Below are 19,974 nucleotides of genomic sequence, written 5' to 3'. Positions count from 1 at the left end.
ACATCGACAGTGCAACGACCGCATAAAAACCGAAATCAACGCCCGAAACATCAAAAGATCAGACGACGAGAGCTGTTAGCCGTCTCCCTCGCTTTCTATCTCAGATCAAACTTTCTTCAGACGGTTCAAGTGCTGAGTTGAATAAACACACTCACAAATTCAAAATTCCAACATTTTTTTACTCACCAAGTTATAAAACCGCACCCATCATCTCTCTTTTACTATGCTTTCATGTGTAAGGAGAAACGAGTGGGTTTCCTTTTGGGTTCTTGTGTGTGTTCTTGGTGGTTGTTGTTGTTGCTCTTAACAGCAGCAGCCGCTTCTCCTACTTCTTGCAGCGATGAAGGATCGTAGGAAACGCGACGTCGTTTCGTGGAGCCGCTTCTTTTGGTGTACTATCTTCGTTGTTTTCTCTTTCGTTCTCTTCACTGGCTTTAGTTTCTCCACTTTTCGCCTCCGCTTGTTTGGAGGTAATTTGTTCTTCTTTTTACTGTTTTCTTATCAATATTTGTTGTTCTGTTTAATTCAGGAAATTCTGTTAATGATTTTAATCTTTCCAAAAAGTGGGAGGAAACTGAATTTTATTAGTAAGCGATTATTCACTGTTTGTTAAATTTATTTCTACATTGTTTTCCAACAGATCAATTTCATCCAGAAATTGTTACTGCATGGGGACGGCCGGCGTTGCGAGCTATCTCCGGCGATTACCCGATGAATTCGGCCACTGTTTCAATTAGAGAAGCCGTTATGCTACCAGACCAGGTGCTTATTTTCCTAAAATACCCTAAATCAGCTCGCTTATTTACCAAAGAGGAATTCGTTTGCGTTTATTTCTCGGCCGGATCATCATCATCGTTATCCCAGCGGCAGTTCAAGCTGCCTCCTAATCAAATTGACGGTTATGATGTGGATGACCAGATGATACGGTGTCCCCTCAATCCACGTGGCTTCACGGTTGCGCTTGCTTTGAAATCTGGTGGTTACATCAAGCCTGAGCCCACCAAAAGATGGGACTCACTAGTGTATGAAGCAATGATCGACCGCGATAACACCACAATTGTTTTTGTGAAGGGGCTCAATCTACGGTCAGATAGGCTGTACAACACATCAAAGTTCGATTGCTTGTACGGCTGGGATTTCAGGTGGCCGAAGTTCTTCTTAAGATCCAAGGTTATATCGATAGCCCAAGAGATCGTACGGTGCCAAACGCCTATTAGCATATTGAGCAACCCCTGGAAGGTAAACAATTCCATCAAGGTCTCAATTAGAGTAAAAGGCAAAGAGACATTACAGTCTATTGCCCGACTGGGGCTCCAACCAAACCAAGTCCCGGACCCGAGGGCCAATAAGCCATATGAAATGTGCATATGTACAATGTTGCGCAACCAAGTGAAGTTCCTTAAGGAATGGGTCATGTACCATGCTCAAATTGGAGTCCAACGTTGGTTCATTTACGATAACAATAGCGAGGATAATATTGATAGTGTAATAGAATCGTTAGTAGATAGCAATTTCAACATTTCAAAGCATGTGTGGCCTTGGATTAAGACCCAAGAGGCAGGGTTTGCTCACTGTGCACTACGAGCTCGGACGTCATGTAAATGGGTTGGGTTCATAGACGTAGACGAATTTTTTCACTTGCCAACTGGGTTGAATTTGCTTGATGTACTTAGAAATCAATCGGAGTCTAATGATAGTAACATTGCAGAACTACGTATATCGTGCCATTGTTTTGGACCATCAGGATTAGAGCATATGCCTGTGGAAGGAGTCATTGTAGGGTACACATGTCGAATAATGGCACCGGAAAGACACAAGAGTATAGTAAAACCTGACGCATTGAATTCCACACTGATCAATGTAGTGCACCATTTTCATTTGAGAGATGAGTTTGGGTATGTGAATACGGACAGGGCAATTTTGGTGATTAACCACTACAAGTATCAAGTTTGGGAGGTGTTTAAGGAGAAATTTCATATGAGGGTGGCTACATATGTAGTGGATTGGCAAAATGATAAGAATGTTGGGTCCAAGGATCGTGTCCCAGGATTGGGGACTAGAGCCGTCGAGCCACCGGATTGGTCAAGTAGGTTTTGCGAGGTGAATGACACTGGACTTAGGGATAGGGTGTTAGAAAATTTCAGGAACCCAGTAACTAAACTCTTGCCGTGGCAGGAAGATAGGGGAAATTTGGATATGCAAAATAGTGATTTCTCCAGCAGGAGATTGTAAAGGGTTGTGATGATTGTTTTTATCTTAATTAGTCTTTTTTAGGTTAGAAATTAATTTTTAAAATTGCATAAGGTAAAATAGATATTGAATAAATTTTGTATATATTTATGGAGTGGAGTGTGCGTGAATAGACATTATAAAACTAAAAAACTTTATTAAAATTGTTATGATTTTAAGTATAGTGCTGCCTTAATATTAAACTATGTGCATTCTATCTAAAAACAGAAAGAAGGAGAATAAGAAATTTGGAAAAATAGAAAACTCTATTTGCAAATTATCAATAATAAACTCAAATTCAATTCTTATTTTAAAAAAAAAATTAACAAATTAATTTTTTGCGTATTAATATTTATCCTGTATTTTTTGAATAAATTATCATTAACATATTTAAACTCTAGAAGTTAATATTTGCAAACATCAATTAGAAAACCTAATTTAATATTTTATTAATTTTAATTAAATAAAATGTTTTTACCAATACCATCTACAATCATCCTACTTATTATTTAGAATTTAAGAATAAGTGTTTAATGATAGTATTTGATATTTAGTTTGAATTAAAATACTGTTTTTTTTATTATTTATTATTTAATATGTTTAATGGTTGAATAAGTGATTATCAAAAAGCTATTCTTTTTAACATTTACTTGATAATCACTATTTATATTTTTTTATTTTTTTTATAAATTTTATATTCATTTATATACAATATTGTTATTTCATATTTAACAACTAATTTAATATTTAATTTTATAAACAATCTTATTTTAAAGACTATATAAATAACTAACCGTTATTTTTAACAATTAACGGTGATTCTTAACAATTATTAAAATAGTTAACAATTATTAATATCTCAAATATAGTTTAAGTGAGAATTGATTGGGAAAAAATATATATTTATTTTTTAAAAAAATTTTAACCTACATTTTTATTATTTTAAATTTAATTATGATATTTATTATAATTTTAATTAATATATCATTTTTTCATTCGCAGTGAATAACTTCGGTTGCATGTAAGAATTACTATTTTTAATTTTTTGTTGTGGATAGAATTTTATTATTATTTTTTGTATCATATAGTAATAATTTTTTGTATATATATATAAAAATAAATTTAATTTTTTATTTTATACTCTCAAAGGAAGGTTGTTTATGTTTTTTTTTTTTTTTTTGACAATTTTCATTTAAAATCCAATATTTTATATTTTTAAAAGTAAAGCAACTAAATTTTCATGTACAGTTTTTTTAATATACCGTTTAGCCATTAATATAAACGATATGCTTACGCGGGTGTTACGTCGTATATTTTTATTTTTAAAAATATTAATAAAAAGGAATATAATATATAAATTTAAATAAAATATAAAAAATATATAAAAAAAATTAAATTTACAGTTTTATGTTGCGGCTCTATTTATTAATCCAATATTATCATTTAAGTTTGGAATTGGATAGATATTTTAATTATGATTAATCAATTAATTATTATATTTTTTAAATTATTTTTACTTATTTATTTCAAATTTAAGAATTTTTTTTTTGCAAATTTTCTCTCACACACACTTTAATTGTATTAAAATTTGTATCTTACATATTAAGAAACTAAAACATCATATATTAATTAAGAATATAGTAATACTAATAAATTTATTAAATATATACATATTTATTATTAGAAATTTATCGTATTTGGGTATGAAAAATTAGAAACTTGATACGAGGGGCTCCAGCGATTTGGGTGCACAATATGCAAAAGGAAGAAATTCTAATTACATTCCCATTTGATTCAAACGGCAAGCCAAAACAATCAAATCTTCTTTGAAGGTATTGTATTGTTTTGATCCCATCAATTGCTGCAAAAGTTTTGCCAGTCATTGTACCAACTGCACAAGATGGTGACAGATGAACTTCACAGGCACGGCCTTCTACATCAGCAGTGCTTTTTGTACACAACAAGGAACTTCATTACCATGTAATTTCCAATCTTATCTCAGCTTTACCTAACCACAAAGTGGCAAAATTTTCTCTCCAGCTAAAGGTTGCAACATCATATATTCCTTCAATTGGTTTGTCTTGAAAATCTAGAAATCTTCTTTTGTTCTTTCCAATATTCAGTCTTAATCATCTCTTTCACCGGCAACTAATAGCAGCACTGGAACTTTGTGACACGGCCGTGACATTAGTAGCTGTGATCTGGTACACTCTAATATGGAAGATTAATAACACTCATTTATGACCCAAAAAACCAAAAGTTTATACTCTGGATTGATAAAATTGGGAGCAAGGTAAAATTATCAGCCCCTTCTTTGTCATTCCAGTTGCAAATCAAGTGATCAACTTCTCACATTTTTACCTGAAAATATAAATGCATTGCTATGTAAAGTAATTTTCTGTCTAGCCTGATTTGATACATTCACTAAAAGCAAGTTCGATAATATTATCAATCATACAGTATGTAGACTTGCACATTTTCATCACTATGATATTGTCATTTATCTAATTAATAGAATAGGATTTGAAATATTAAATGACAAGTTTATAAGAACTTATGAATGAATTTAGTTCAAAAAACCAATAATTGGGGTTTGGTTATTCAATTTGGAATTATTATTTTTTTCAATAGAATCATTATCCTCCTATCTTTCTCTACAAGTCAAGTCTACTAACTAGCAAGTAATGGCATTCAACTATGAGAAATCAACAGAGAAATGATTAGTAAGGAATATTAAAAAGTAGAAGAGACATTTATTTCTTTTCAGTTGCCCCAAAAGACAACCACCACCACAATAATCTACAGTAATGAGCACAACCTAATGGTTTTCACAGACTGCTTCTGCTATTTGTAACATAGATGAAGTACATGAGTAGCAGAATTCAGCAGTAACTTTTCCCCTGGCCCCAAGTGCTACCTCAGGCGCAACACCTTAAATCTTTTATTCCACAATTGAGAAGACTGCTAATAGATTGCTAATTCACCACTGCCCCTCGTTCAACAACGAGGCACCAAATTAGCTGAGCAAAGGCCATGGCATACTACGTCTTCAACAATGAACTCAAACCCCCTCAAAGTGCTTCCAATATTGAGGCTTGTAGCAGCCAAGAGGGCGCTGCTAAAATGATGCCACGGCTGCGCTCGTCTGCATATGCAAGGAACAAAGAAACAGAGCCTCTCCCATCTCTTATAACAGCCAGATTAATTTGCATCATCATTCACTGTATCAGCTCAAACCTCCTCTTGGGCTTATTGGTGGTTCTCAGTTGCATACTCCTGATAAGAGAATGGCAAGAACCGTGGTGAGGCTTGGCTGATCACATGCACTGAAGCCCCACGATTTTCTTGTGCAATGCAATTGGACATATTTATACACCTGAATGGGACTATCAACAACCTGGTAACAGAAAGCCTACAAGGAGAAAAGAACAAATTAGTGGCTGTTAACACAGAAGAAAACAAAATGCACTATGAATTCCATTAGCTGCAGCAACTTTAAATATAAAGATTACCACAAGTTGCTTTGTTATCCACTTTTGGAGTTTCATTGATTGTCTGCCTACTAAGCTCTTCCAACCTAGATCAGGCATTATATGCTGGCTCAATTTGTCTGATTATTATGGATTAAACGAGGTCCGACAACTGTTCCTTATATAACTGTATAATATTAAACGCTATATGCATTGGATTAAGTTTGGTGATGTTCCCAATCCAAATCCCATAGTCGATAAAAGATTCCATAAGCATTTGCACATCTCCGCCTAGCTTCTATTTGCCCCTGGTCTAAACACTACGCAATAAAGGCATTCCTAAATTAAAGATTTATATTTCAAACTGGAAAAGAGAGCCATTCATTGATAAATCTCCGTTCATGGGCAATTGTACATTTTAATACAAGGGGAGAAAATTCCAACAAGAATGTCTCAAAGGGCACAAGCTCGAACATGTAATTTCATGTCATGAGGTCCTAAACCCTAATCTCAGAAAGAAGTTCTATATCTTACAAAAAAGGAACTCAACTGGACAAGTTATAAACCAAAAAAAGTGAGAACCCAGAAGGAGAAAAAAAATGAAATAATTATAGAACCCCTTATTCTACAACCCCGACCAACTGTGCAGCCCAGTGTCCTCTCACGTGTAAAATGACATGGGCAAATGACTCTCCCGCTGCAATAGTCGCAGATGTCAATCTTTTCCTTGACATGATATCCCCTCAATAAGAAAACTCGTGTCCTCGAAATGAAATATACTTCTTGACCCAGATGGCAATGTCCTCCGCACAGGCCTGAGCCTGGGGGGTCTTCAGAAGCATGTCAAGAGTTGCAAATTCATGAACGGCATCCTTGTACTCCAGAACTGGTGCATCAACATTCACCTTCCTCAGCTCCTCAGAGTAAGCAATGGCTCGGTCTCTCATCCAGTCATGTTCAGCCACGATTGTCAACGTGGGAGGCATGAGCTTTAAAGGAGGTCCCCTGCCTGGGACAAGAGGGTTGGCAGCTGGGTGGTCAAGGCTGAACTCTTCCTCTGGGAGGAAGAGTTTCCATGCAAGCATGCACATCTGCTTATCATAGAAGTAGGAATTGGCCAACTTTATCTCAGAATGCGTGGGGACGCTCCCAATGAAGAATGGATACATCAACACCTGTGCTACAACCTTAACAGGGTCCAATAGCTTCCCAGCCTCCACAGCTTTTCGCGCTACATAGTCTGCAATATTTGCACCACAACTTACTCCAAGTAGAATACATCTGTTTGAGCAATAGAAGTTAGAAATTTCGAAACAGCAAATATGATTCATTGTTAAGGTCACTTTGCCCAGAAGATAATGCTACATATAAATGAAAAGAATATTTGTAAAAATATATGCACATATTATTCAATGGGACAAAAGAAACAAGGAAATCATAAACTTCAAATACAGAATAAATCATCTTCACTCAATGCATGTATTTGGCAATAAATAAGTTTTGTGCAGTGAGATTTAGCCTGCTTCAATGAGGTGCAAGACTTGCAAATTCAACATGCTGCTCATTGAGAAAATATATCCTAATTCCTACGTCCTATTATTGTTATATAATTAGAATTAATAACTAGATCCTATTTACCAGATATCATTTCTTTAATCAACTTTAGAGATTATAGTATCTCCCAAGTTATTGCAATTTTCAGACTCCACTGAAATTCTAATAAAAAATTTTTCTTCCATTAGTAATGCCCAGATAAAGGTAAGGGGACTACAAAAATGAATACGCAGTTGACAAGTCGGGGGAGAAAAAGCAAAGGAGCTCAGCAGCAAAATTATTTCTTTTACATCCATTAGAACAGATAAGAAAAAAGGATGACAGAAACCACTTTAGCCATTTCAAGATAAGTAGTTTCAACTACTTCTTCCTTTATTCAATCTTGGATATAATCATCATCAAGTTATTCCAGCTTGAAGAATCCATGGGAAGTCTACAACAAAAAAAAAAACTAAACTTTAATCCACTGAAGGTCTAATTAAAAAATCCGTTTAATAAAGTTAAAAAAAAAAAAAAGGATCAGGGTCTTCATGTTAAGATCATATAAGATTTTGAAATATAGTGCTTCCCCTTCGGAGGTAACTAATAAGCTTTCTGATCAAAATCTCAAAATTAGTCAGGAAAGTTGCCTAATCATATACAATGAGGCATTGATTTCATGAATAACATTGTCTAAGATTTTGAAATATTCTTTCCATTCCCCTCTGGAAGTAACTAATAAGCTTTCTAACCAAAATGTCAATTTAGTCAGGAAGTTGCCTAATCACACTCAACAATGCATTGATTTCAAGAATGCACCCAATTTGGACAAGACACACTAGGTTTTCATCTGAGTTGTTGCTATTTTATTTTGTACATCAACTGCTACATTCATGTAATAGACATGACCATTGTCTAAAAGATCACAATTCTCATACTCAATTAAAATCTATAATAGCTTTATTAAATGGCAATAATGTAGACAGAAGACAAAAAGAACTCATACTAGAATTTGGAAGGAGAGGAACAGACAGGGAACTTGTACCCAGTGTATCGTACTCTCAGAAATATATAGATGGGTGGTACTCATTTTTAACCCCCAAGAAAAAAAAATTGCCCAGAAATAATTAAAATAAATGGAGCTTTCAACCACAAAAGCACAGTACAAAGTTAGTATCCTGTATCTTTGCTTATGCAAGGCATGCCTCAGGCTCACCAGGCTCTTATCCTAACACCGCAAGTGCCTAGGCATGCACATTACTCCAGATGCAGTCTCTACAATGGCACATCTTTATTTCCACCTTCAACAAGTACTTCTATTGACCAGGAAAAAAAAGAATAATCTTGGACTTGAAATTTGCCAATCTACTGGAGTTCAATATTGATGACTAAGAAGTTTCCAGAATTAGCATCACTAGCTGTAATATGTCACTCTTTAATTTCTCTCCTCATACGTGATTTTCAATATTCTCTTATTATCTTTCATCTTAACTGTTTGGTCTTGGTTCTCTAAAATTGCTTTTTTATTAAATTTTATTTTTTGTCTTTACTTTGTTCAGGTTTGCACTTGCACCTAGGCCCCATGAACCATTTGCTCCTTAGTGTGCCTTGAACCTTTAATTACTAAGGCTTACATGAATAACAAAATCACTGTACAAAGTTAGTATCTTGTATATTTGCTTACATTACAGTTATTAAAGGCATGCCTCAGGCTCAAGGCTCACCAGGCTCTTATCCTACACCTACAGCATCTAGGCATGCACCTTACTCCGGACGCAGTCTCTACAATGGCACATCTTTATTTCGACCTTCGACGAGTGCTTCCGTTCACCAGAAAAAAATAAAGAATCTTTGACTTGAAATTTGCCAATCTACTAGAGTTCAATATTGGTGACTATGAAGTTTCCAGAATTAGCATCACTAGCCATAAATAGTCACTCTTTAATTTCTCTATTCATGTTATTTTTGATATTCTCTTATTATCTTTCATCTTAACTGCTTGGTCTTGGTAATCTTAATTTTTTTTTTGTTAAATTTTATTTTTTGTCCTTAGTTTGTTCAAGTGTGCACTTGCACCTAGGCCCCCATGACTGGCTTTGTTAACACACACTGTCTAATTCTTTGAACCATTAAATGCATCACAAGCCCCTAGCTCATAGCACTTCGGGTATCTAAATAGGCTCAGAGCAAAGTACAACACTAATGGACAATCTTTTAAGAAGAAATGAAGTATCAAAGACAAACAGCAGATAAAAAGCCAATTATTGATTCTAAAATGTAAGGAAAGAAAAAATGAAAACAGAGAATGCAATTCTGCTTTCTGTAGAACAATAAACACACAATGCCAGATCAGGTTAGCTTTTCATTGTACATATGATCGTTAAATGAATTAATCCAGGACTTTCTTGATCATGGAAACACATAAGCATCTACAGCTTGCAATTGAAGTACTTAAACCCTTCAAAGCCTTGTGGATGAAATCTCAAGTGATATAATCAAAACGAACTTCGAATTTTGGAAAGTTCTGTATGCTAAAGAATTGCTTATACACAGCTTTAATGTTTCACACTTTCACTAGACTCCCATCTCCATAAGAACTATATACTCATGCAGAAGTTGTAGTGTTTCACCAGACACCATAAGGTAAATGATAATTTGTTCTCCTTAAGCTAATCAAGAAAGGATGTAATATTAACTAAAAATGCTCTTCAAGCCTTCCAAAGTAATCCATTTAAGAATAGAACAAATAACTCTTTGATACCAAACAAGAAATTAGTTACTAATCATACGAAAAGTAAATTGCATTCCCAACAAACCCATAAACCAATTTAACAGAAACATAATCATATGTTTGCCGAATGCAAACTGTGCTAAAAAATTAATCCAGTTGGATAATTGACAGCATCAATCTTGTCTAAAACTTTATCGTTATCGCCCATTTGACCACTTGCAATTCCTACTGAGCTAATCATGTTTATTTCCTAACCTCTTCCCATTTCACAAAATCAGTAAATCAGGTGACAATGAATTATACAAATATAATGCAGATCAGAAATTCACTTCCAACCGTATAGAAGCAACGTCTAGAATCCTAAAATAATTTGCTTTTGTTTTCAAAGTTCAAAACAGTCCAAAATCCAATCAGAAAAATGTACATACATGTAATGAGAAAAAAAAAAAGGAAAAAAAAAATAAAAGAACAACTTACTGACCTGGATGGATCGCCATGTGCTGCAAGCCAGGGCTCTACCATGGACGCTCCGAAGGCGTCCACAACATGCCGTTGAAGGTCAGCCTTCTTGAACTCCGTGCCACCCTTGGCATTCCCCATGGACTTACTACACTCAGCCAAATTCGCCTGCTTTGCCAACCAATTCAAAACCTTCATCCCATCCTCAAAAGCAGCTGGGTACCTATTCTCCGGCGCTAATCTATATCCAACGGCTACCACAATCACATCACAGAATCTTGCAATCCTTCTACAAAATAAATCATTAGCCACCGAATCCTTGCTCCCACTCACCCACCCACCACCGTGAAACTGCAACATTATCGGTAATTTACGCGAGTTATCAACGGAAGGTGAGTATCCTCTATACACTCCACCAACACCGTCCGATTTAAAATTAAAGGCCTCCACATCATTGCTGCCACCGTAACTGTTCCTCCTAGACTCTTCTCTGAGGGATGAACCCGTGATGATGTTTGTAGCTGAGGGACCAACGCTATTACGACGCCAACTCTGGTTGTGACGGTTGGCGATGAGGCCGGTGGTGTTGTCATTTTGATCGAGATCGAGCCGTTTAAGGTTACTCTTGGATTTAATTCTGGATGGGGGCCTAGAATCAGGTTCAGGAGGATTGAGAGCGGACTCAGGGAGGAAGATCCGCACTGAGAGAGAGGTAAAAGCATCGATATGAATATCCTTAGTGGCGAAGCCATCGGCAAAGGACGGATTGGGAGCAGCTACGGACTCTTCAGGTCTGGTGGTAACTCCGAAGGGATCAGAATCATCATGTTGGGTTTGGATCCGATTCTGCAGACGGTGCTTCAAGAGCAACTTGAAGAAGACACTGTACAACTTGACGGCGACGCTTGGCATTTCTCCTCCACCTCCTCCTTCTCCTTCTCCTTCTCCTTCTCTCTCTCTCTAAAGCTCTGATTTCTGCAGGCAGGCGGTGAATTTTGGGAGAGAGAGGAAACGGAGGATTCGTTATGAAATTTGTATGAGATTTTGAGAGGTTAACATAAATACATGGTTACATTAATTGGAAAGTAAACTTGGGGATTTCACATGGGATTAGGGTTTTTGTAAATCTGTGATTTGCTTCTTTTTTTTTTTTTTTTTTTCCTGTAAATCTGATCGATTTCAATAGCGATTCCGAAAGATGATGGGCTGCTGCTTTCGTGGTTTTTTGGTTTTATATTATATTTATAGGCAATTATTTTGAATGCCTTGTGAATGAAGGATAGTGATGATGTGGCAACAGACAGATGGGCTATTATAATTAAATTAAATTAATTTAAAATTTCAGTTTAACTTATTTTAAATTTTTTAAAGAAAGGTTTATTATTTAATTTTTAAATATTAAATATTATTAATAAATTAATCTTTATATTTTTTAAAATTTATTAAAATATTTATATTTATTAAAATATTTTTATTTTTAACAGTAAAAATAAATAGAATTTAATAAAATAATTATTTTATTAATAAAAAATATATATTTTAATAAATTTTTTAAAATTTAAATTGATTTGTTAATAATAATAATATTTAAAAATTAAATAATAAATTTTTTAGAATATTAAAAAATTAAACTTTGAATATTTTTTATTAAAAGTAAAAAAATTTAATTCGTCGAGATTCTAAATTTTCAGTTAAATTAATAAATTAAAAAACTTAATTAGAAAATTTGTAGTATTTAAATTGAGTTATAAATTTTTTTTAATATAAATATTAAACCATTATAATTCTACAGGCCATCTACTTTCAAGTGCACTTGAGATGAAACTACTCAGTGTCGATGGCGTTCAAAATGTACAGCAGGTTTGATAGATTGCGATGGAACTTTGGAATTTCAAAACTCAAGTGTGACTGGCCTTGGAATTTGGACTTATAATAATCCATTTTTAAAATAACATTTATTTCTTAATTTTTAATTTTATTTTATTTAATAATTATAATTACAGTTAAAAATTTTAATTTGGAATAATAAATCCGCAGCTCTTAAATTTATTACCATTATAATTAATTTTTAAAATAATTTATTTAATTAAAAATAAAAATTTTTATTCTAACATTTAATTATGTTTATAATTAAAATTTTCAATTTTATATTCAATTTTTTTAAATTTTTCTAATTATAATTAATAATTTTTGCTCATCTATGTATCTATTATGTTATTTTTAATCTCGGGTCCAACCGATTTAAACAATATATTTATAAAAAAAAAAATTTTTTTTTTCTATGAAATAGAAATCGAAAAAATGAAATCTCTCGAATTCACTCAAATACACTTATTACATATTAAGCTGTGAGCGTAAAAAAAAAATAATAATCAAACTAAATGTTAATCTTAAACATAAAATAATTTAAATGAAAAATCAAACTATATCGATCAAATTTAATTAATTTCGTTTAGAATTTTAGCAAACTTCAAGTTTCAATTCAATTCAATTAACAAGCATAAGCATATGAATAGACGTTTTCAATTGAGCGTAAAATTTCGTCTATTGTGTTTGGTCTAGTCCAGTTGCCTGCATAGCCTAATACCTTAATTTCGGAGCAATTTTTACCTAATTGAATTCACATAAACCCTACCGAATAGCTTAGAGGTCAGAAAATACGAGGACTATATAATTGTAATAACGCCTAAAATTATTGGATTGACTTAATAGAAAACAGAAAAATTTTCTAAAACTCCATTATTTGTTCAAGCACATGGGCATACTTTTCATTAAAAGCAGAAGGAATAAACAATTGTACAACGAGTTCAAGGTCTCTGTCACCTTTCTACACATTAAACATATCACCACCTCAATTTTACTCACAGAACCTGCTCCATATATTCTCTAACCCATTTCCTTATCAACTGGTGCAGTGCTCCAGGATAACCAAAATGGGATTTCTTTCCTTTTCCTTTCTTTTATCTTTTTTTTTTTCCGGCAACAATGGCACCCCCACCATTGTGCTCTATAGATGGCAAACCAAAAATTCTGAAGGCGGTGAGTATGCAAGGGAATCAATTAATTTTATATTCCACTTCTTCAGTCACCACCTCCATCTGTGGTTTGCATTGCACACCAACCGTGAACCAAATCAAATGCTGGTGAGACTTTCCAACTATTTAGCCAGATAGTGCACGTGCCATCACTTTTGGGGAGACAAGCACCGGCTCGTTAGTTGTAGCCTTCACTGCAGCAATCTCTTCTAAGCGTTTCCAGGTGACTTCACGTTTCACCTTCATCTCCTTCTCCCGTGTTTCATCTTCCTGAAACTTGAGCAGGCACTCCTCAAATAGATCCAGGTCAATATCAGAGAAGATCTTGCGAACATTTAGCGTCAAGCTTTGTACTGCCTGATTCCAATGCTGTCTTGTATTTCTCTCTAAGGCAGGGAAGATGATTGGTAGTATAACTTTGCGATTCTGCTTGATCAAGTTCTCAATGTGATCATTGTTCCATAAAAACAAGGCCCTCTCTGCCACCTGCAAATAAAACGAATGACAAATCACAGTGGACAGAGCAACCAAACAAATTAATAATATTACACCCCTAGCTCTAAGCAGAAAATTTGTCTATCTATACATTTTCGCATGATTCCAGACATAGCACCAAAAACTTAAAATCTTTCCCCTAAGAAGCCAATGCCCTGTTCTATTAGCCATTTGTACCCAAAATGACAATTTTGACTCAGTGTGCATGTGTGAGGTTTTTAAAGCGTTTTAGCAGGATTAACATTACAATTGAATGTTCATTTTGGTCACTGTAAAAATATTTTTGAACCTTAATCAAGATGTTGTAACAGCACCCAGTTATAGGAAAATTGTTCCAATTATACTAACAACAATATCAAAGAAACAAGTGCACACCAATCCAATAAGACCAATTGCAAAAAAGCAAGCCTTGTAATTTATTGCATCAACAAACTGAGGAGATATCATAAATATCAAAAAGTATGGCAAAAATACAATGGCATCCAGAAGAAGACCAAGGAGCAGCAAAAGAAAATATGAGCAAGCCAGAAATTTCCAAGTTACGTAATGAAAAGAACAGGTAAAAGAGAACAGGGAGGACATGACATTGACACCAAAAATGTTTACATCCAAGATTGTCATCAGAAAAGATTGCAGGCCAAAAAGACCAGCGAAAGACAGCCAAGGACATTAAGAAGTTGCAAAATGAATCCCATCAGTGTGTTTTCAGAAAAAATTGCAGATAATTTGGAAGCCAATGCAATCAGCATATAGATCACCTAAACTTTAATGGCTACAAAAATGATCAGACTCAGTTTGCACCATTCCTGTCCAAGATAAGTAACATTCTGTTTCATGTCTACAATATCACTCTCTTTCATAATTTGAATAGTTGTGTTCTAATTGTCTTCTATGCTCTGCACGCTTAACAAGTCATCTTTCATAAAGCTCCGATAATTTTCCTTCATTCTGTCCTCAGTTCAATCCATCTGTTCCATAGTTAAGTTTAACAGTTTAACCTTATTCTAGCTGTTCCGGTAAAAACACTTCCCATCCTGGCATTCTTATCTCTGAAACACTCATCATTTAGTATGTCCCTTTACTGCCCAACACTGAGTTCCATACACCATTGCTTTTCATTTGAGCATATTTGAAAACTTTATTATGAATAGGAACTCCAAAATTCTTTATTTACAAGCAATAAACTAAATAAAATCCTTCTAATAGCAACCCCTTATCTCCAACTCCACACCACCACCTCCTATCACAGTCATCAACACTTGCTAGTTTTACATTAATTTCATGTCCATGCTAGACAGTTACAACTAAAATGAAAACCAAAACATAAAAGAAGAGCACACATATGATCTTCCATGTAGTCAATTATCCCTCGAACAAAACAAAAACATGTTCCATATGTAATAAAATTATTTAGTATCCAAAACCAATACATTATATGCAAACTAAACTTCATAAGATAAGATCTATTAATTTCATGTTATTTTAAAACACCTGCAGAAGTAAAATTGTGTTTTTGAGATCCAAGCATCATCATCAACAAGTGCCACAAAAGAAACTGCTTCATCATAATAACAAACGAAAACATGATCCTCTATAATTCATACTCATCCATATTGCAAGGATGGCTTGTTTCCAGTATAATGTGCTGTAAGCTCGAGTCCATTTGTACACAAATACTTAAAAACTGAGGACTTCCTAAACACAATTATGAAACTAAATATTCAGGTAGCCAACATCTATAAATCCAACTTCCCAGATCACCTATACAGAGGCCTAATTACCAGTATAAATATAAATTCGAGGCTTTTGGCTAGTTTCTCAATGGTTCATGCTCAAAAGAACTTGCTACAAGTTTTGATTCAGCATTCAAAAATATTGATCCTTTCATTTCATTGGAAATTATTCTGGACTTTACTGACTCACCTGTGCATCTAGCATTATTAATGGCTGAAATAGTCTCACTACAGAAAGAAAGAAAGCAACTTGTGGAGTGGCACACTTAGTTTACTTCGAATACTGAAGTGGAATTGGTCTCAAACACAGCTGAATAATGGATAATAATCCATTTAGCCAACCCCAACTATTTGGGAATAAGAATTAAATGTTTTGTTGTGAGCTCAATTTATTTTATCACTCTTGCAGTCTCATAGTATCGTCTGATTTTCCTTTTTATTATAGTAGCCTGAACCTTGCCAACATCAAAAGATTTTGTCCATGCAATTGGTTCATCATGTCTAATCCTTTGTATAACAATCTAGAGGGTAAAGGCAAATCCATGTTTACAGCCCACTGAGTGATACACTCACCTCATAACCAGAGTCAAATTTCTCTCTAATTCCTGTTCACTCATTAGTTTCTCAAAGGGCTTTAGAAAGATGAGGATTATGAAGCTACCAACCCGTTCTTGTTCATTCATTAGTTTCTCTAATTCTTGTTCCACGAATATGAGGAAGTGAAACGAGAGGCAAAATTAAGACCCACCAACACATTTTTGAAAATTCAGTGTATAGCATCATTTCAAAATAATTGAAAGTGTTGAAGCATACAACTGAATGACTTTCCATTTCATGACCTCAATGAATTATCAAAGCGAGAGGCTACATTAAGGTGATAGCGTCCTCTATTGTCTTAGGTGAGAGGCGAGGATATGCCCCTTTGAAAAAGACGACAAACCCAAAATTTTCTTATATATTTTAAAAATATATATATACATTGAACACCAACTATAAATTCAATAATCATATTAAATAAAAGCAACAAAGCAACAAGGATAACGGTATACACGCATACGTACTGACCAATTAAATAAACCAACAATAAATCAATAATGGATCACCCATTTAATCAATAATAAACCAATAATACAGTTATACAAAATACATATAGTCATATTCATAAATAAAAGCAACCTAAACAAATTATAACTTCTGAAATTCAAAAATTAAAAATAATGTAACAACATCAATTTAAAATAAATAAGAAAGCAATCTACAATTTCTAAAATTATTCAATAATAAGCAATAACAACATGAACACATAAGGTAATAAATTAAAATTGCAGGAAAAAAAAAAGCCGCTGGCTGGGATGGGGTGGTGAGGTGGAAAAGAGGAGAGAAAAGGAGAAGGAAGAGAAAAGGAAAAATTTTTTTCAAAAAGGGTACTGGAATACTGGTACAGCAGGCTGGCGTGGGGCAGAAAAGAAGAAAGAGAGGAGGAGGAGAATAAGGAAGAGAGAGGAGGGAGAGCTGAGAGACATTCCTAGTAGAAGGAGAGCTTTTTTTGGCTGTTCACAATGTCTTTGACTGCTGGGTGCTGGCTGGGCACCTTAACTTTAGGGTTTTGAAGTTAAAAACCCTTGAAACTTGAAATCAATAAATAAGTAAATAAAAGCCCTTAAACACTATAGACTGGATGCATAAAAAATCTGTTCTGATCCAATTCTGAGGCAGTTGGTTTCAATAATTACTATTCTTTAACCTACACAATCTATATGCCATGCTAGAATTTTTGCAACTCAAATACGCAATAGCATGTAATTTGCTATCCAATTGACCAGAGCAAAATAAAATACAATCAAGACAACAGGAAACACAAAGGAAAGGGTAGGAACAACAAAATTAAATTAAAAGAATGTCATGAAGAGCAAACGCAAACAGGACCAAAAAAATAGAATTAAAAATAAAAAAAGTTAACTACCTACCTGAAAATGTGAACTGCTCAAGCAACGGCTGATCTGGCGGAACAAGGGTACCATGCAGCGCTGAAACTCAGCAGGCTGTGTTGCTTCTAAAACTTCCTCCAGTTCACCTAAGAACATGACCTCTTTTGAACTATTTGTAATTGGCCAATATTTTAGCATCCCTCGTATAACTGTATCAGCAAGCTTGCAGTCTTTCTCCACAAACTGTGTAATGCAATATGATAATTGCTGGTGGTACATGGGTAAGCATTTTGGTTTATGTAATGGAATGAGTGCTCGGACAAGGAAAAGCTTGTGCTCTTCTTTCAAAGGGAGGGCAAACCCATTGATTATACTTCCCAGAATCTCCAATAGCTCTGCAATCCCATTATGCTTCTCAGTTTCAAAAATAAAGCGATAAAAGATGTTGTTAATTTGTTTCCTGATGAATGGTCGATGTACCATGAATTTCCCATAGATACGGTGCAGGACTGTTTTCAAATACTCCCTCTCTCTAGGGTCCTCTGAATCAAAAAGATCTAACAACTTGAGAACAAAAGCGTGATCAATGTACCTCTTAGCCAATTTCGCATCTGTCTCAGGTGATGCAACAAACCTCAGAAGAAATTCATACACAACTTGCAAATGAGGCCATGCAGTGTCCATTGAAGGCTCATCCTCTTCCAAATCAAAGGCTTCCAAAACTTTGTTCTCCCGAGGTGGAGAAGAGAGTATTCTGAACAAATTTGTGGACACCATCTTAACCATTTCTTGCATTGTAGTTTCGGAGAATTTCCCATTTGCAGAAGAAACGTAGTCCACAAGCTCTACCAATGTTTGTCGCTTGATGTCCTTTTCTTTGAAGTTCTTAGTAGGGTCGGTGAAGTCAAACACAATGCAACATAAGTTCAACTTTCGGATAAACAAGTTCTGCTTCTCAGAATTTGGAACATCTCTGAAACTAGGCAAGGCCTCATAAGGAGCAGGCTGACTCCCATTCAGCTTTGGATTAATCGCTTGAGAAAGTTTATTGCCATAATTTGATCCAAGATTTGGGTTTGAATTAAACCCTGCTAATGGTGTAGCAGTGTTTGCATAACGATTTCCAGATAAATCGTTGTTTCTTGGGCTGGTAGAAGCATTTGATGCGGAAGTAGAGGTACCCCCTCCCTCACGATTTTCAGATGATTTAGATGGCTTCCTTGGGAACCTATTGAGTATCTGTTTGATCATTACTTAAATGGCGTATGATATCTCCTATTCAGACACTCGACCCACACTCCTTGCAAAGCAAAAGCAGCAACTACAATAGAAAAGAATCACAATTTGCGGAGACAAAATGAAGAGAAACCACCAAAACAATTTCAAGCCAGAACTAGAAATCCACCACTGAGATAATCCAACCCATTCCGTTGCCACTGACACAAAACAACATTCATTTAACAAAAAAAAAAAAATACAAAAGGGGAACATAAAATGCCACTCCAAGCTAGTAACTATGGTACAGTTAATTTCAAATATATTGCATGAAAAAAACAAATTCTTCAATTAACCTTTTTCATATCCAAAATATTAGTAGCTGCTTTAAACTTTACACCCAAAAAGGGGTAAATGAAATCATTAGGTTTGACTTAAAATACCCAAATGCATTAAATATCAGGAACTACACAATAATTCTTCAGATTTAGATAATGTGATCAAGCTCCTGATAATCTAACTCGCCCAGTCGATTTTGCTAAAAAGAAGAAGAGATAACGAATATTCACCTCAATCTCCCCTTCAGCTAAGAGAGATAATTCAGCTGGATCAAAAGGTAACAAGATCTGGGCATCGATCTGGAGAACCAAAATAAGCAAAAGTAACCTACAAATAAATATATATAAAAGGCAATAACAAATTACACAAATAAACTAGCATTAACAACTAAAAGCAGACATAGATTCAACCAGAAATGGAAAAAAGGGCAAATGGAAATTAAATTCAAAAGATAAAAGAACGAAAAAACAACAAAGGAACGATGAAAATCACCCATATCCACACTTACAGAAAAAGTTCAATTGTCCAATTCACAGTGTTGAGCGTCCAAAAAAACCGAATAGATCAAAATAAAAGATCCATAAAAAGAACAATCTCCCGCTGTTGTTGCCTCTGCTGCTCCGTTGCGGTAGCTGAATTCACTGTTAGAGATTTGCTTCCTTTCTCATTTTTCTTTCTAAAGTTTCTTTTTTTAAGACTTTCTCAGGATTTTCAACCTCAAAACCACAGTTGTTTCCGTTTGTCAGATTCCTTCGGGTTCTTTTTTGTGTTTCCCAGATAAAGATACAAGACTGATTTTACCAAAAT

At 34.6% G+C, this 19,974-nt stretch overlaps 3 protein-coding genes across 6 annotated transcripts; 1 reads left to right on the top strand and 2 right to left on the bottom strand.

Moving 5' to 3' along the window:
* LOC110604790 (glycosyltransferase family 92 protein RCOM_0530710) lies at nt 1-2,471 on the top strand. 2 transcript variants are annotated; one of them, XM_043952318.1, is made up of 3 exons: nt 1-470; nt 641-2,196; nt 2,414-2,471. In XM_043952318.1, the coding sequence occupies exons 1-3, from the start codon at nt 341-343 to the stop codon at nt 2,423-2,425; spliced, it is 1,698 nt and encodes a 565-aa protein (XP_043808253.1). In that variant the 5' UTR covers nt 1-340; the 3' UTR covers nt 2,426-2,471. The 2 variants fall into 2 exon arrangements, with proteins under 2 accessions (XP_043808253.1, XP_021598790.1); XM_021743098.2 differs by lacking the exon at nt 2,414-2,471 and having other exon boundaries at nt 641-2,396.
* Nucleotides 2,472-4,962: 2,491 nt separating this feature from the next.
* LOC110605222 (probable carboxylesterase 11) lies at nt 4,963-11,644 on the bottom strand. 2 transcript variants are annotated; one of them, XR_006349216.1, is made up of 3 exons: nt 10,445-11,644; nt 5,742-6,980; nt 4,963-5,641 (listed from the first exon to the last, which is right to left on the bottom strand). XR_006349216.1 is itself a non-coding variant. In XM_021743636.2 (2 exons), the coding sequence occupies exons 1-2, from the start codon at nt 11,332-11,334 to the stop codon at nt 6,443-6,445; spliced, it is 1,428 nt and encodes a 475-aa protein (XP_021599328.1). In that variant the 5' UTR covers nt 11,335-11,644; the 3' UTR covers nt 4,963-6,442. The 2 variants fall into 2 exon arrangements, 1 of the variants encoding a protein (XP_021599328.1); XM_021743636.2 differs by having other exon boundaries at nt 4,963-6,980.
* Nucleotides 11,645-13,164: 1,520 nt separating this feature from the next.
* Nucleotides 13,165-19,974, bottom strand: LOC110604558 (serine/threonine protein phosphatase 2A 57 kDa regulatory subunit B' theta isoform). 2 transcript variants are annotated; one of them, XM_021742788.2, is made up of 4 exons: nt 19,676-19,974; nt 19,398-19,494; nt 17,653-19,049; nt 13,165-13,943 (listed from the first exon to the last, which is right to left on the bottom strand). In XM_021742788.2, exons 3-4 carry the CDS (start codon nt 18,862-18,864, stop codon nt 13,584-13,586), a joined length of 1,572 nt encoding a protein of 523 aa, XP_021598480.1. In that variant the 5' UTR covers nt 18,865-19,049; nt 19,398-19,494; nt 19,676-19,974; the 3' UTR covers nt 13,165-13,583. The 2 variants fall into 2 exon arrangements, with proteins under 2 accessions (XP_021598480.1, XP_021598479.1); XM_021742787.2 differs by having other exon boundaries at nt 19,398-19,466; nt 19,676-19,973.

This window comes from Manihot esculenta, chromosome 17 (genome assembly GCF_001659605.2).
Source record: "Manihot esculenta cultivar AM560-2 chromosome 17, M.esculenta_v8, whole genome shotgun sequence".
Taxonomy (NCBI): Eukaryota; Viridiplantae; Streptophyta; class Magnoliopsida; order Malpighiales; family Euphorbiaceae; genus Manihot; species Manihot esculenta.
This window is presented reverse-complemented; position numbering and strand designations above follow the sequence as displayed.

Bases quoted from the DNA above. Each gene is read 5' to 3' on its own strand.
- LOC110604790 (XM_021743098.2), top strand. From the start codon at position 341: ATGAAGGATCGTAGGAAACGCGACGTCGTTTCGTGGAGCCGCTTCTTT. The intron at 471-640 runs GTAATTTGTTCT...GTTTTCCAACAG, and splicing joins TCGCCTCCGCTTGTTTGGAG to ATCAATTTCATCCAGAAATT.
- LOC110605222 (XM_021743636.2), bottom strand. From the start codon at position 11,334: ATGCCAAGCGTCGCCGTCAAGTTGTACAGTGTCTTCTTCAAGTTGCTC. The intron at 6,981-10,444 runs GTCAGTAAGTTG...TTGCTCAAACAG, and splicing joins GCACATGGCGATCCATCCAG to ATGTATTCTACTTGGAGTAA.
- LOC110604558 (XM_021742788.2), bottom strand. From the start codon at position 18,864: ATGATCAAACAGATACTCAATAGGTTCCCAAGGAAGCCATCTAAATCA. The intron at 13,944-17,652 runs GTAGGTAGTTAA...TTTTATTTGCAG, and splicing joins TGAGCAGTTCACATTTTCAG to GTGGCAGAGAGGGCCTTGTT.